This window comes from Ambystoma mexicanum, chromosome 8, assembly GCF_040938575.1.
Source record: "Ambystoma mexicanum isolate Mex_15411 chromosome 8, UKY_AmexF1_1, whole genome shotgun sequence".
Classification (NCBI taxonomy): Eukaryota; Metazoa; Chordata; class Amphibia; order Caudata; family Ambystomatidae; genus Ambystoma; species Ambystoma mexicanum.
In genome coordinates, this window is record NC_090929.1 from 656,579,288 (window position 1) to 656,596,726 (window position 17,439).

At 44.8% G+C, this 17,439-nt stretch overlaps 1 protein-coding gene across 2 annotated transcripts in view; it reads right to left on the reverse strand.

Moving 5' to 3' along the window:
- CAMTA1 (calmodulin binding transcription activator 1) overlaps positions 1-17,439 on the reverse strand; it is a 3,643,069-nt gene that overhangs the window by 1,846,637 nt on the left and 1,778,993 nt on the right. For both annotated transcript variants that reach the window (XM_069610416.1, XM_069610415.1), the window contains one exon: positions 11,469-11,540. In XM_069610416.1, the coding sequence (XP_069466517.1) occupies positions 11,469-11,540 (72 nt within the window). The remainder of the gene's footprint in view (positions 1-11,468; positions 11,541-17,439) is intronic.

The window sequence follows — 17,439 nt, forward strand, 5'->3', positions numbered from 1 at the left end:
TTCAAACCATGCAAAGTATTCTTTCAGAACAATAACAATCATCATATTGCTGCCCTTTCCTCGGCAAGCACGTTTCTAATAACTATTCAATAGAATGACTTTCATGTAAAACTATACTACACAGGTTATATGTGATTTTACCGATGGACATTACAGAGTGGTACATTGCATCGCGGAAAAAAAATACCAAAAAACACCCTTTTTTTTGGCCCGCCCTCCAAGCCCCCCGTTTTTTACCCTCATAATGTCACTCCAACCCATACCGATTTGTTTTAACCCCTTTACCCCACTACCCTTTATATATATGTAATTAATGTTTTCCGTGTTTTTCGGCCTTATGGTCCACTCTGAACTGTACCACTCTGCAATGTTTTTCGACATATCGACTGGATGCCTACTACCAAATTATTACAATTCCTGCATCAGAAGGCCAACTAGTACATCAGTTCTGCTCCAGGTGGCAGTGTCGTCGTCACAAGAAAAGGCAGAAGGATGGACTGGCTGTTTGGCTCGCGGACTGCCATCTTTTATTGTTGATTTTAGAACTGTACAAGAACAGCTACATGAGCATCAAAGGGCTTCATTGAAACCTGTTTTAATTAGCAAAATAGGTGTTCACATCAAGCGTTTCATTTATTTTGTTGAGAAACTCTCCATCAAAAGCTTACTTACTCTGTGTGTGTGTGTATGAGCAAACCAACTACACATAATACATTTTATGTAGTAAAGTGAATGTACATGTGTGAAGGGCACTTGTTTCAAAGTGGATGTATATTTTACATCACTGCTCAATCCACACAAACCCATCCCTATGTTGGTTCATCTTCCAACCACCGCTTTGGTCTCTTGTGTGCCACTTTCTTGGACCTATGCAAAACATACGTGGTCAATGAGCTTCAACAAATACAATTCTAGCCTTAGCCTTGTTTAGGCAGTCTAGTTTAGGCTACACAAGCGACAATCCACTTTTGTGTCTGGCTGTGGCAAAAATAGACACTGTTTGCATTGACTGCGTTTTCATAGTTTGCACTAATTTTTATTATTATTTAATTTTTATAACGCACTGCATGCCCTAGTGCTTTCAGAAGCAGGACATGGTATTTTACTGAGATTTATAGCAGGTGCTGTTGACATTTACATGCTCTTCAGGAGGTCTGGTGGATCGGAAGGACAGAGGGTCCTGATCTGGTTAGTGGAAAGAGAGGGAACATGCAAGATAATTGTGTTCTTGTGTAGATGCGTGTAAATCGGAGGTACCCCGAGACGTTTTCATGAGAGGGCAAACAGGGCACTTGCCCAGGGCCCCACCACAGGGAAGCCTGATTTGAAGAAGTAAGATTCCATTGTTCACCAGTCCTAAATAGCACACGTCAGGATATTTAATGGGGTGCTGCTGAGGCTCTAAACCCATTGCCTTTCTGTTTTGACAAGTACATTCTGCCTTTATCAATTCATCATGTATTGCTTTCTGTGTTTACTATGGTATACATAGTTTGTGTGTTCCTTACCTCTGTAGCATTCTTTCTTTCTTGTGGGAATATGCATTTCACTGTGCAATAGGCAACAGTGAAATGCATATTGATAAATTGCGTGCCAAATGGTTCTAGAAATTGGTTTGTTCAGATGGGGTGTTGTAAAACCTAGGCAATCACCTCCAACAATGAGCATAAACTGTTAGTCCAAGAGGTGAATAAGTATCCAAATTCAAGACTATGGAAATAAAGCGTTCGTGCTTGTATCCTGGATTTGCCAGCAGACAATACAGTGATCCTGGTCAAATCATCCAATATATCTTACATAACTGTGCTGTCTTCTATGAGATTTGCCTTCTTGCATGCTGCTGGTATGGTTTAGCCCATTACTTGATATTTCTTCTTATGTAGGGCATTTGGGTGGAAGGGCTGGTAGACAGAAGAGAGCAGAGCAGATGTTGCATGCCTCAGGCCAGCATATTGTAAGGCCTGCTTGTTTGACACAAGAAACGGTTTGCTTTTTGGTAAAAGTCAAAGGTTTTTATGCACGTTTATAAATGAAAATGTCACAAGACATTTATGGGCCTCATTACGACCCAGGCGGTAAGTTACCGCCTGGGCCGTCACTTTACCACCATGGCGTAAACTACGTTTACGCCATGGTGGTTGGCGGACTTACCGCCCCATTCCGACCTTGGCGGGGCGGTAAGTCCCCAATCCCCATTTACCCTTCCCCATTCCCATTTTTGCCCCATAGGGCATAATGGGAGTGGGGAAGGCGTTAATTACGCCACCGTAAATTACGGTGGCGTAATTAACTCCATGGTCCCTTAGCGCCATGGATTTTAACACCCGCTAAAAGCGGGTGTTAAAAGCTCCATGGCGCTAAGGGACCTCGTAATTGGCGGTAAGGGGTCGGCGCAGCTAACGCTGGCGTAAACCCCTTACCGCCAGGGTCGTAATGAGGCCCATTGTGTTGGGAGTATTTAAAGCTTTAAAATACAAAAGACAAACCCAGATTAAATGTGTTCAATCACAACAATTGGTATGCTGGTACTTATATACTTCCCTTGATGATGGAGAGAATGAAGCTAGAATGAATCCCATTTTGCATAACGACCTTCTATAATATTTTGTTTAAAAACGGTCATGTTTCGTAATGTGTTGGTCTTCAAATGCTATTTGTTTATCATTCTGATTAGAGAAAGAATGAAGAGGGTACGGGGACTTCAAGGGAGTGAACGTGCTTATTATGCTGCGAGACAGCATATCAATCTATAGGTTGTGAGTGTGATGGGTGGGAGGCGGGGGGCGCAACCAGTATTCTTGATCCCTTAATTCCTTTAGATGTCCGTGCCCAGGGCCCCAAAAGTGGTTAAGATGGCCCAGGAAGTAACCTTGGGCTCTGCGTTCGGGTATGTTTCAAGATGTTCTGTGTTGGGAGCACAGAAGTATTAGTGTCCAGAGGAGAGCCGTGTTGGTCCATGCTGCTGGGGTGCATTGGCTAGGGGAGTGGTATGTAAGCTGATTGTAGGTGTGTAGTGTTCTATTGTTTGATGTCTGTTGGGAGGGATCTTTACATTTTTGTGTGTGAGTGGCTTAATTGGTCGCATATTGTGCACTTGAGCGTAGAAGTTGAACATGTTAATGCAGGAAGGTTAGTGGAGGGCCCCGTAGCTAATTTAGAACATACATCCAATGTGTCCATGACAATGGGCCTCATTACGAGGTTGGAGGTAGCCTTGCCGGTACAACGGGCAAGGCTGCCTCCAAACTCGCAACCAGGTCTGGCACCCGCGAATGGGCAATTACCGGGGTATTCTGGCCATGCCAGACCCGGTAATTGCCCTTTCGCGGGTGCGGGAACCGGTACATCCCCATTCCCATTTGAGCCCCATAGGGCTCAATGGGAATGTGGACGTTGGATGCACCGCACCGTTTACAACGGTGCCGGTGCATCTGACTTGCTGTGCTCGCGGGTGCCGCTCTGCCTGCCAGGGCAGACCTGGCGGGCTGACAGGCGCCCACAAGCACAGCTCGTAGCATGGCAGTACGATAGCAACAGGGCCGGTAGCGCTATCGGCACCGTTGTTATCTTACCACCATACTTATAATGAGGCCCAATGTCTTGGTGCGGGTACCACTTGGACTACCTGTTGATGGTTTTCCCATTTTGGGAAAGGTGTTTGTGTAGAGATTTTCCAAGGCATCTTAGTGTAGGCGGATTTCTCGGGCAGGTAGCAGTGTGCTCTGACTGGTTTTGGATGAGTGTGTGGACACAGGAGAAGAACACATGGGGAGCCTGCTGCAGTGGCTACTAAGCAGTGCAGGGCTCTGCAATCTCTGACTCGCCAGATGTTTGGCACTGCAAATCCCACGGTTCCTCGCCACTGACTATCCTGGCTAGGGCTGATGGGAATTGCTATCTAAAACATCAGGATAGCTAAAGGTTGCAGATCTTGAAGCAGACAATGATTACGATTGATTCACAAGGTGGTATAGAGTAGAGAGTCCAGAAAGGCCAGAGTCTGTGTAGGGTCCCCAGACTCAACTATGCAAGGTATGAGTTCATGCAGTGGTATCTGGGGCTGTTCATGTAGCTTTACCTTGTGACGCGGGAAATATTTGTAGATCCCAAACTGCTTTGGAAGTCAGGGGTGAATTATCAAAAATCGTACCTGCCATCAAATAGCCTGTGGACAATTATATTCAACACCAGAGAGCAGAACACAATGACACAGACCATATCTGGCACCTAGGAGTGAATCAGAGAAGGGGACTTCAGTGTGAGGACCACTTGACAATTCATGGGATCCGTTGGCTAGTCAGGGTGTGTTAAAAAGCCAATTGAACGATTATTGAAATGACCCCTCCTCCCAGAGAATTATATATAACAGTATCTGAGAAATGTTAAATTAAAGTTTCAACAGTATTTGCCACCTCCATCAGGGAAAATACTGACAGCATTACCATTGTAAGGCCAATATCAGAGTTCACAAGCTGGCGGCCCTTGCACCACTTTGCTAAGCTCCCCCGTTTCAACCTTCTCATCACCCTCAGAACCTTGAGAAGACCAAAAGTGGCTAAAAAGTTCTAAAGAAGCAAGCAACATATAACATGTTGCCACCTCTCTGTTATCCAATCCTTCCCACATTCTCCTTTTACTTCCCACTCCTTAGGCCTCATTACGAGGTTGCCGGTAAAACCTGCCAGTAGGCAGCGGGCTACCAGCAACCCCGTAAGAATTTTACTGCCGCCTGACATCCCGGTGCTACTGGGATATCACAGGCAACGACGTTACAGGCATAGGACTCCATGGGAATGGGAAACCTGAAGCACTGGCACCATTAGTAACGGTGGCGGTGTTTCAATGAAAAGCCTGCCGGTAGGGGCCTGAACTCCTGGCAAGTATTTCGGACTGGGTCACTTGTAATGAGGGCTTGTCTCATTTTTACCTTCTGTACTATGAGAAGTCTAAACACGGTTGATTATCCCTGCTCATGTGAAAGAATCTGCTGTCATTTCACCAATAGCAACATACAACCAACCCTAGGTTTCTCTTTAAGTAGCAGGACTACTGTGATGTTTCACTCAGCACTCAGCAAACAACACAGACAAGGAAATTGACACATACATTGGTACGCCAGGGATCTCCAGGATTTGCCTTTGACAATTCAGTTTGAAGTACATTTTTAGAATATCCACACAAAATGCATTTTAATGCAGTGAATCTAACTGGGTGGCATTTTATTGTCAGTGGTTATTCTGACACTATAGAGTGCCTGCCTCTCCCAAAGGCTGGAGTTAGATTGGTCAGTGCAAATTCCTCATTTTCGCCATGCTGTCATCCTCGATCCAACAGATATTATAGCATCAACCCTATGTAGATGACACCAAATTTACATCTATTTCCAAAGAGGAGTCTATTGCCACACCAGTGTGTGCCAGATTGCCAAGGGCTGAATGGTAGTCAGGCCATGACACCCCATCACTGGCTCTCAAAATATAGAATGCAGATAATCACCACATGCACACACAGAAACGCACACACACGTGCTCACACACACATACACACAGTCACACTAAGAATCTGATCACCCAGTGAGCTGGCTACTAGCCCAGACTCCACATACACATCTAAAACTAGCACCTACACACCATGCACACCTCCACATCTGCACATACGGCTTATTCCCAGCAATGCTAAACAAGGACCTATCACACAACATATGAGAGACAGCATAGACCCATCACACAGGACAACCATATTATTGACCTCATGGTTATTATCTCCCATTGAAGCCATACTCTATGCCCAGCACACTGAATATTCATCCCCGTGATTAATAAAAGCACACTACTAGGATGGGAGCAGGATTATATACCAGTAACCCCACCTACCTCAATATCAACTTTGTTGATGATATCTGCAGCCATATCGGAACCCATGCTACTTGCAAGCTACACAATTCATATCACCCATTTCCCATCCTGCTTTGTCTCCTCAAATGCCTCCACGTCAGCATGTTGCAACAACAAAAAAACACTGCAATACCTTTCACATACATAGGCATGGTTTTGACCCACCTGACTCATGTTCCTCCCATCCATCCCTCCCTCTCTCCATCAGGCCCTTTATTTCCTCCACCCCCCTCTCCCCGTTACACCAACGACATGATAAAAAACTCATCATTGTATGCCTCTCACTTACCCCCACACAAGTGCATAGGAAATCCTAAACCTCACATAACACCAAAAGGACTAAACCCTACATTTTTCCTATAAACTAACACTCTAAATACTTCCCTTACACATATTTCTGCACTGCGACAACTACACGCATCACAAAAATCACCCACAACGTGCGCCAATGTTTTCACGTTCTTCTCCACGTTTTCTACAATTCTCCTCACCTCTCTCTCCCCCGCCTTCACATGGCAGCAGACACAATTCACAACTCTAGCCTTGCCCATCAACACAACACAATCATGCCCAACAACCTCCCACCCATAATTTGCAACATCAACTGAACATAAACACCCTAGACCATGGTTGTCCAACTCTAGACCTCGAGGGCTTGAATTCTGGGGTGTTTGCAGGATATCTCTCATTAATATTCCTGCACGCATTTACAATCATTGTATGCACATTTTTCTCATGAATAATACTGATGGGTATCCTGAAAATCCAACATGTTTCCGACCCTCGAGGTGTGGAGTTAGACAACCCTGCCCTAGACATCCAACCCATGATAAAGCTGCATATCTATACACAAACCTGCCTACTGCACCCAGGTATGCATGCAGAAACCATCAGTACACATTAACAACACATATGGAGAACAAATATCCCATGCACGCATTTCACGATAGAGCTCGATAAAACCGGCAAGGCTGCCTCCAAACTCGCATCTGGGTCCGGAACCCGCAAATGGGCAATTACCAGGCTATTCCAGCCCAGCCGGAACTGGTAATTGCCCTTTCGCGGGTGCCGGCCCGGTACATCCCCCTTCCCATATGAGCCCCTTAGGGCTCAATGGCAATGGGGAGGGTGGTAGCACCGGTACCGTTAATAACGGTACCGGTGCTACCATCATGTTCTGCTCGCGGGTGCCGCTACGGCCACCAGGTCAGACCTGGTGGCTGCAAGGGCACCCGTGAGAAGAACTCGTAGTATGGCGTACGCTAGCAACGGGGCTGGTAGTGATACCGGCGCCATTGTTGCCTTCCCGTCGTACTTGTAATGAGGCCCATTGGCTGTAAGGAGAATCTGCGCTCCTACGCCTATGACAATACAATCTACAGAGGAGTGTATTCCAAACCTATAAGGAGGGCAAAAAAGATCACTGCACAAGGTGGACCAATGACACTACACATCATCGGGAAACATCCACATTTTACAAATTCCAAAATCGAAATCCAGACAATCTCTCAACCTACTCGCAATTTTAAGACCAATCACAAATATCTACGTTCTGAGCAAAATCATGGAGAAAGTGGCTGCACTGCAACTTCAGAAATCTGTGAAACAACACAGACTCAGTCAAGGCTGCCAGTCAGGGTTCAAGCCTATTGGAGATGTTTGCAGTAAAATACATGTTGACCTCAGTAGAACTCTGGGCTAATGCCACCAGGGAGTCCTTGTAATTCTTGATTCTTTTGCAACCTACAACAATGAAGACCAGAGCAATTCAACCCAAAGACTAAAATCATTCACGGGCCATCCGCTTCTTCACTTATGCGATGGAGTCCCCCAAGACTCATTGTTTCCCCCCCCTCTTATTCAATATGTACATGCAACAACCAGCTCAACTGATGGGGGAGTGAAAATGAAGAAGAAAGCACTGTCACTTTTCAACATGTCTGTTCTTTATCCCAGGGAAGAAATATACACAGCGAATGCCACAGGTAAGGAGGTGTGACATTTGAAAACCTGTTCGACTCGAGATGGCATCAAATAACTGGTACAATTGCACGTTCATATCCCAAGTGAGGCAGCCTGGGGTACAGAGGGGTTGCTGAAGGGGGGCTTAGAGGGCTGTAGCCTCAGTTCTTTTGGTTGTAGCCCTGGATACAAGTTCAGGGGCTACAGCCAAAAGACTAGCTAGCCCCGAGTCCCAACAGTCCTGACATTAGTGTAGACCCAGATCTTTTCCAGGCGAAGCCGCACCATTGCTTGGAATGCCCATACTTTGGTTAAACAAAGCTGACACTGATTCTACAAAGTCAACCGCCAATCAACTCTCTGTTTTTTTTTAACTCTTAAGTTGCTTTTGATGTGAATATGTTAGTCCAGTACAATACAGATGCAGCACAGCTGTTGATCCACTTGCAATGAACAATAGATCAACACAAACTAAATCTAGTGCACAAACATGTCGCCAAACCATACTGAAATTGACAGAGAAATCCACAGAGGCACCAACACGCAACCAAAACGAGAGTGTGCTGAGAAAATGATATGAGTTCATGGTACCATGAGCTTTTTTTGGGGGGTTTCTGTGTACAGGTTGGGGTGTTTTATGTCACACCATACAGGGATACAGATACACATTTAAGGTAGGAATATTTTGCTCCCTGTTTTTTGGTGGATAGGAGCAAAGAAAAGTTTAGGGAGAACAAGCATTGTACTTATTTGTGTGTGTTCTATTTCTAGGCAAGTAGACATATGTGTTTCTAGTCATCAAAACATTATTTGTAATAGTCATTCTTGCAAATGAAAAAAAAAAAATGATATCGGCCTTCAGACCAGGCATCACTATGGCAGCATTCTCGTGTTTGGAGGTTGCTGCTCAAGCCGCTGGTCACAAAACATCTCCTGAGTAGGGCAGGGGGCATAAAGTGTCAGACACGTGTCTGCCTGTTACCCGCTAGTTTTCTTTCATGGAAGACTTGCCAGTTAAAGGGAGTGGAATAGGGAGGCCTGCTGCTCCCATGGAGCTCTGATGGCTTCTCCTTCACATCCCCTTTCCCAGTGTTCGCCTGTCACCGGTCCACTGATGGTGTCCACATCACCCTTTTCCACGCACGCACTGACATTTACACATCAAATCTCTGCGATCATTCGTAAAGACAATATTAAGAACAGGCATTGCCATCTTTGCCGAGTGTGGTCCTTCGCACATGTGAACCCATATTCTTCATGAACAAATATGTTTCTTTGTTATTTCTGTTATGAACGCCTATGATAAGGAAATCATAATTTACTCAAGATTTTCTGTTTGCAGTTATCATGTGTGCACTAGTGATAAGAAATAATTATAATGAATATGTCGGATCGGCGTGAAATTACCGAGTTGAAAAGTCGGACTACAAAAAAGCCTGTCCCCCCATCCCCATTTGTTCGCATATATATATATATCTGGGGGGAGACCCCGACAGCCCCCCACCTTATGCCTATACATTTTTTATTAACTTTACCCCCCACATATACATATGAGAACAAATCGGTGTCGGACTTTAGGTACTCTGTCCTTTTGGCCTAACCCAACACGTCAACATCTCAGACTACCTAATCCCTTGGATTTGGGTTGGGCACAATAAGTGGGTTTGAATACAGACGTTGCACCATGTATATGCTCCAAATGTAAACTCCCAAAACTCTGTCCATAAAACCACTGTATTGTCCTTCCAATCTACAATTATAATTTTTTTTGAAAACCTGTAGTTCGAAACATCAAAGTTTGAAAATTAAATCTTGAAAATTAAATCTTAAAAAAAATAGACTTTTCTTTGGAACATGTATTTCCCCCTTTGGCACATTTCTATTTGTCAAGGTTATGTCTAAAGAGCTTTTCAGCATCCACACATCCCCTTGTGCTTCCTATCCTCTGATCAATATTGCTGAGCCTGAAGTTATGCATTTTTCTTGGTATATTGGGTGTCAACCCCGTATTGCCCAGTTTTTGCACTGCTTACCTCCCCTCTTCCTTTCCCCAACACCATGTTTCCTACTCTTGTTTTTTTTACGAAAGGGTTTCCTTTTAGTGTTAAGACAAATGACACCTCTGTTTCTCACTGCAACCACCAGACCTCTTTCAAATGATTACTATGGCTGGTTGGTTGCTTCTTTTTGTCCACACTTTTTACACTTTTTCTTACTTTTTCTTTAATGTGTGCGATGCCAAAAAAAATGTTTCTAACTTTAATATTTCAAATGTAACGCCAGACACCAAGCCTACGACTGAAAGCATTTTGAAACACCCAATTCTATATTCACAAGTCTACTGGGTGAAATCAAATCACATACATTGCCTCAATTCGCACCACAGGGCTATAAAGTTGCTTATACATATATTCAATCAAACCATTTATTTGTTCTGTTTGAAGTTGAAATCATATGTGTGTTTTTGTTGTCACTTCATATAAGTGTTAGGCATGTTACCTGTGTCTTCAACATTCCCTGGCACTGACATGAGCACCAATTCAACTTTGCGCTATTGTGTTGCATTCCAGTACCTATACTCCATATAAACAGACAACTGCAAGTCCCACAATGGCAAAAACAGGTGTGAGTGAGCTACTTAGTACTTCCAAAGCCTGGCATGACCCAGACCGAGAGAGTTGAATATCAACATCTCTGTCACATTGGCTTTGTGAAAAATGAATTGCACCACCGGAGGCCATTTTGTAACCATGTTTGAGACTAGATACCCGGTACACCATTTTCTATTTTCTTTTTCACGAGAGGCATGTTAAAGATTCCTAATGCACCCACTATGCTTGTAAAACCCTTGTCAGATAGGACAGGGCACCACCTCCAACAGCCACAGGGCCACAGAGCAGAACCAAGGGTGTGTTCCTGTACTGCTGTGTGTACCGTGCAGAAGAAAAAGTGTCAAAGCTACATTGGAAAAACATGGTAGATTAGCAACATTAAAAAAAAACTGTATGTGAGCTGACAAGTGATTTACCATTGCTGAAACAGCTGAGACACTGAAACTCAAAACCCAGCGTGTGATATAAATGCAAAGTGATTTTGATTGTATGCAGGGCGCTCTACCTAGTGTCACAGCTATCTTTTTAATACTGGAGTTTGAATAGCAATGCTAGCGAGAACCCGGTATCCGCATATTTCTTATATATTCTGAATTTCAAACAATGGGAGATTAGATTTTTCCTTGATCTGTGCTGACAAATCTTGGCACCTTGGATTAATTGATCGAACCAACACGCTGTCGCCTAATTGCCTACAAATAGGATCGGCGACAACGGCGGCGCGCAGGACGCGGCGAGGCTAGCTCTCATGTCCCTTCAACGCACAAATAATTACCTCAACCTTCCCTCTCCTTACATAGCTAAATAGCCTTCAGCAGGGTTGTTATTCAGAAGACAAATGAACTCCGAGACCTACACAACGTCTCTCTAATTTGAAATATCACTTGGAGACAAAAACAGCAAGATGTTTCGTATTGTTTATCGCCGCCAACACCATCCTGTTTCTTTGATGGCCAAATACTGCCGAAGTATAGTACAATAGAAGGATTTCTCCCCTTACCTGGAGAAGCCAGTAGCACCGCCTGTGGAAAGTTGGGATGATTGAAGAATGCACATAGCAGCCATACAGACACTGCAAGAGAAAAAAACAGAAACAATGGTTATGAGAATCAAGGATGGAAAATGTGGGCAACAACATATATGCAATAAACTTATATGTATCAGGCAAGCCTATATTGTCTTGGGAGGATAGCTCACGGGCAACGTGCTCGCATTGGAAGCAAGACAACACAGAGCACCGTTCGATCCCCGGGTCTGCACTTAGAAACCCCTGGGTATTATAAATAACCTATCATATCATATATTTAAAATGTAATGACAAAGTCTTGTCATTTTCCCCAAACAGTCTCTTCCTGCTGTGGGTAATAGTCTCAGTCATTGCGACTTATTTATTATTATAAAGCAGGCAATTATGGATACGTGCGTTCATTATTACACAGCAGTGGCAGTAATTTTTTTTAATTTTTTTTTTTAATTCGGCTTTATTGATTTTTGCATATGAGAAAAAAAGGAGCACAACAAACAATTCTCTCGTATTTGAGAGTAACCAAACTGTGAGTGTTCATACATGCTTATTTGTACATCAAGAATGTCAAGCTAACGAGAGAAGAAAAAATGAACATTGATAGAACAGGATAATATTGTACCTGTTGGTACCATAACATAGTTTCGCAGATTCACAGTTCAATCTAGCGGATAACTTTAACAGAACACAGCGAGCTACTTCACTCGTTTTCCTTCTGCTGTTTCTCCCTCTCCCCTCCCCCTGGGCTAGGTCCGTGACTCACTACAGTGACATGAGTCTGTGCGTATACTCTTATTTTGATGTGTGTATGGGTTCTTACTTGATGCTTTGATTTGTTTTGGGGTCTCCTCTGTTGGGGGGTGCTTCTATGTCTTCCGTTCGGTTTCATTAGTCATTCTGTGGGTCATCCAATGTACGTTGTTAGGATTTGGGATAGTGCCATTACTTTGCTGTGGGCGTGTGTAATTCAAACTAAGCTTGGGTAGTGTCTTCCCCATACACTACATCGGGTGCGTATTTATCCAGGAAATCTGCCCATAGGATATCGCATTGGGTCGATTTACCATGCAAGGATGCTGTTATTTTCTCCATGGTGCACATATTCATTGCCACAGTAACCCATTCTTTTTCGGAAGGGGTTGAGGGGGATTTCCATTTTATTATTAGGAGTGCTCGAGCAGCAAGCAAAAGATGTGGGGCCAGGACCTGTACTTTTCTCCATTCGTCCTCATCTCTTTCAAACCCAAACAACACTAGGTGGGGATCAGCAAGTCTCTGGATACCATCTATGGCCCTGATCCATCTGGGGACTTCGTCCCAATAGACCTTGATTCGTGGACATTCCCACCACATGTGCCAATAGTCAGCAATTATACCACATTCACACCAGCACAAGGGGTTAGTTGTTTGATATATTCTGGATAGCCTACTTGGGTCATATTGCCACCTATGTAGGAGCTTAACGGCATGCATTTTATGTTGAGACGATATTGAGGTTTTAAATGTTGCGCGGCACATTTTGTCCCATGTCTCCTCCTTTATGTCTGTCCCCAGGTCCCTCTCCCATCTTACTCTGAGGTGTTCTGTATTACCTTTTTCCGCCTCTATTAATGTTTTGTACATGACAGATATTAGGCCCTTCATGGTTGTCCTGGAGTCGAGTAATTTCTCGAAGGGGGTGAGTTCCCTGCTCAATTTATCCTTCCATTCCTGTTTGGTCAGTACTCCTTTTATCTGTAAGTAGTGGAATGTGGACAGTACTCCTATTCCTAGTGCTCCTTTTAGTTCCGGGAGTGTTATGAAGGATTCACTCTGCACAAGCTGACCCACCCTTTCAAACCCCGCCTCGTACCAGGTCTGGAATCTCTCGACATTGGGGATATGATTATTTATACCCGGGGACCATAAGTGGCTGAGCGGCGACGGCCATGTGGTAATCTTTTTCATCTCTGTGCCTTCTTTCCATATGTCCCAGATAGTTGCCAGGATTGGATGTGCCTTTGACTTGGTCAGTATTCCCTTTCTTGGGGCCCATAACCATTCTGAGACCCTTGCCGGGTGGAAGTAATGGTTATCCATTGCGATCCATTGTGGTTCACTCTGGTTTCTTAAATGAGGGATGAGTACCCGCAATTGAGCTGCTTCATAGTATCATTTGAGGTCCGGAAGGCCTACCCCGCCTTTGTCCTTGGGCAGTGTCAGTGTATCGTATGCTATTCTGGCCTTCTTCGCTTGCCACAGGAATTGTAGGATTGCCCTCTTAACCTCCATGAAGTAGCCCAGACCAGGCAGACCATTTTTATCGCGTTTAGGTGCCCTAACCAGGATATTGTCAATTTGTTCCATCTAGCCAGATCCGCGTTGAAGTTTTCAAGGAGTTTGGGGAAGTTGGCTTCATATAGGGTTTCTATGCGTTTTGTAATTTGTATCCCTAGATATTCCAACCTGTTGTGCTCGATGCATAAGCCAAGGGAGGAATATTTGATCTAATTTTCCTCTGCGGACCCTTTCAGAGGGAACAGGATTGATTTGGTTCGGTTAATCTTAAAACCGGAAATGCAGCCATGTTCTTCAAGGAGGGATATGGCTCTAGGGACGGACGTTTCTGGATTGGTCATGTGGAGGAGAATATCATCTGCATAAAGTGCCACTTTATACTCTGCCTGGCCTAGGTGCATTCCCTCTATCTGTGTGTCTGTTCTCATCTTTTGTGCCAGTGGTTCAAGTGAGAGGGCAAACAGAATAGCTGACAGGGGGCATCTTTTCCTGGTATCTCGCTACTGAGGCTCTGGGTGTTGTATATAACGCCCGGATTCCCTTGCTAAATCTGGGTCCTGTGCCGTTCTTGCGTAGGAGGTACATTAGAAAGTCCCACTTGACCCTGTCAAAGGCTTTCTCTGCGTCGATGGAGATCAAGGCTGGGTCTCTGTCCATATTGGCAGAGGCATGTATTAGGTGGAGAGTCTTGCGCATAGTGTCGGCTCCCTGTCGGCCCAGTATAAAGCCCACTTGGTCGGGATGGACAAGATGGGGCATATATGTTTCAATTCTGGCAGCAAAGACTATTGTATAGATATTTGCATCTAAATTCAGTAAGGATATGGGGCGATATGATCCACATTTTTTGGGGTCCTTTCCTTCCTTTGGGATCACTGTGATAAGGGCTCTAACGAAGGAGTCAGGTGGTTTGCCTGTTTCCAGGATTTCGTTAAATAGCTCAACCAAGAAGGGGGCAAGTTGGGTACTGAATGACTTGTAAAAGCCAGCCGTGTAACCGTCCTCCCCTGGGGATTTACCTAGGGTTAGTCTTTTTATCGCGTTTTCTATCTCCTCTCCCGTTAAGGGGGTTTCAAGGCAGGCCGACTCACTGGGGGTTATTTTGAGCATCACAATATTGTCTAAATATGACTCAATGTTGTGCGAGTCTGGGGTTGTCTCTGGGGTGTATAACGTTTCATAAAAATCTGTGAAAGCTTCAGGAATAGTGGTTTTGCTAATATCTGTATCAGGTCCCCCGTCTACTAGCTCTTGGACTCTCCGTTCTGCTCGTTGTTCCCTCAATCTAGCCGCCAGTATTGCATCCGCTTTATCCCCTTTCTCATAGAACCTTTGTTTTAATAGCAGGAGTTTGCGGGCTATTTGGTCGCGCTCCAGGAGGCGGAGCTCTTCTCTTTTTTTCCTTGCCTCATCTATCTTCCCCGGGTCTGGGGGGTCTCCTTCTCTTGCCTCTCTATCTAGCTGGTGGATTTCCTCCCTAATTCTGTTTTCAATCAGGTTTCTCTCTCTCTTTTACCGAGCACCTTCTCTTATAAGGATCCCACTCCAAGTTGCCTTTCCGGCATCCCATACTCCTTGCCTGGAGACCTCTCCCGTATTATTAATTCTAATGTATTCAGTAATTTCAGTTTCCATCTCCGTCTTAAAGATGGGGTCTTTCCACAGGGTTTCGTTACACCTCCATTTTTCTCTTTTGCACGGTAAGTGCTCCCATTGGACATCAGCGGTGACCATGTCATGGTCAGACCAAGTGATTGGGGTGATCTCTGAATGTGTTGAGTGGTTGTGGATTTCTTTGGTGAGGTAGATGTAATCAATGCGGGTAAACGTGTTGTGTGGAGCTGAAAAGAACGTGTATGCTTTCTCATTGGGGTGCATTTGTCTCTACACATCACTCATTCCATATAGGTCCATCATTTCAGCAAAACTAGTGTGTGCTTGTGTGGTGGTGTGTTGTGTTTTGGGATTGGCGGTTTTGCGGTCTAGTGTGGGGTTGGCCCATATGTTGAAGTCCCCTCCCAGGATGACATGGCCGGAGGATTCTATTATGATTTTGGGTATTGTTTTGGACAGAAATCTCGTCTGATTCACATTGGGGGCATAGATTGTGGCAATTGTGACAGGCACATTTCCAATGGTTCCCGTTACCAGTAACGCCTGACCTTCCATGTCTGACCAGGTCCTGGCAATATTGAAGTCAATTCCTTTCCTAATGAAGATTCCCACTCCTCGCTTTCTCAATGGGCCCAAGCCCCAGAGTTCTATCCCACTTGTCATCCCCAGTATGGGCCTCTCATCACCCTTCATATACTTGGTCTCTTGTAAGAGGAGGATATCAATTTTGGTGTGGCGGAATTCTCTATACACCAGCGATCTCTTGGTTGGTGAGTTAAGACCCTTGACATTAAGCATTCCCACCCTTACGGAGCCCCTGCTTTGGGATTCAGCGGTCACCATCATTATGTAATCTGAGATTCATTTGTTTCCGCCGGCTTGTTCTAATTTCAAGTAACCACGTCACATTTTTGTTCACTCTGTATTCTGCACTAGACCATTCTTCAGTTTTCCCTCTAGCCCTTATTTCCCCCCTGTCTTCTCCCTCCCTCCCTCCATGTGGTGGCGTTTGACCGGGTTCAGTTGGCGGGACTGTCCCGGTATCAAACCACACGTGGGGACCGTTACCTCACGGTCCCTGTACAAAAAATAATACAACAAATTACTAATTGAGCCCCCACTATTCCTTCTTTGGACTCGCTATAGAGTTTCAGTTCGAGCATCAGTCACTAAGCGCTTACCTCAAACAATGCTCATGCCCATTATTATCAAGCAACACATATGTCAAGGATACCATGTTCGTCAGAGTTTAGCTGTTGCCATCTGGTGATATATTGCCTCTATGATATTTCCTCGAACCTTTCACCCTTTTACGCCTTGGGCCTTGAAGATGCCATGCCCTCCCGTCCCTTCTGGATTCTTGTCGATCCTCTCCATGATCTTGTGTTCCAAGCAAGCCCGATATGCACGTCTTAATATCTTTCTCTGAGTTCAGTCTGATCCTTGTGCCTTCGTGTTCGAAGGAGAGGGAGAAGGGGTATCCCCATCTGTATTGGGTATCTCGTTCTTTCAGCCACTTTGTGAGGGGCCTACACATTTTCCTGAGAGCTAAGGTCAGAGAGGAGAGATCCTGATATATCGCTATTTGCGTTCCCCCTAGGTTGATTGTGCCTCCACTCCTTGCTTTCTCCAGTACTCTGGTCTTATCTTGATAGCGGTGTAACCGCGCAAGGACTGACCGCGGGCCCCCAGGTGGGCCACCTGCTCTGTGGATGCACTCCGTTTTGAGCTCATCAATGTCGTCATCTTTTACGAGAAGCTTGATGATATTTGGAAGCGTTGCTTTGAGGTCCTCCTCCGTCTCCCCCTCCTGCTCAGGGATTCCGAAAATGTGCAAGTTGTTCCTTCTCTCCCGATTTTCCAAATCATCCATCTTAAGTTTGACCTCCTCTTCTCTCTCCTCCAGACTCGTTATTCTGTGAGCCAGTTGCGTCTCTAAGGTGTCTATTGAGGCTTGGGTATTTTCCACTCCTTCGACCCTGTCTTCTATTTTATCCAGCCGTTGCGTGAGTTTGTCGATTTTGCCGCCAATACTGGCACTCATGTTTTTTATTTC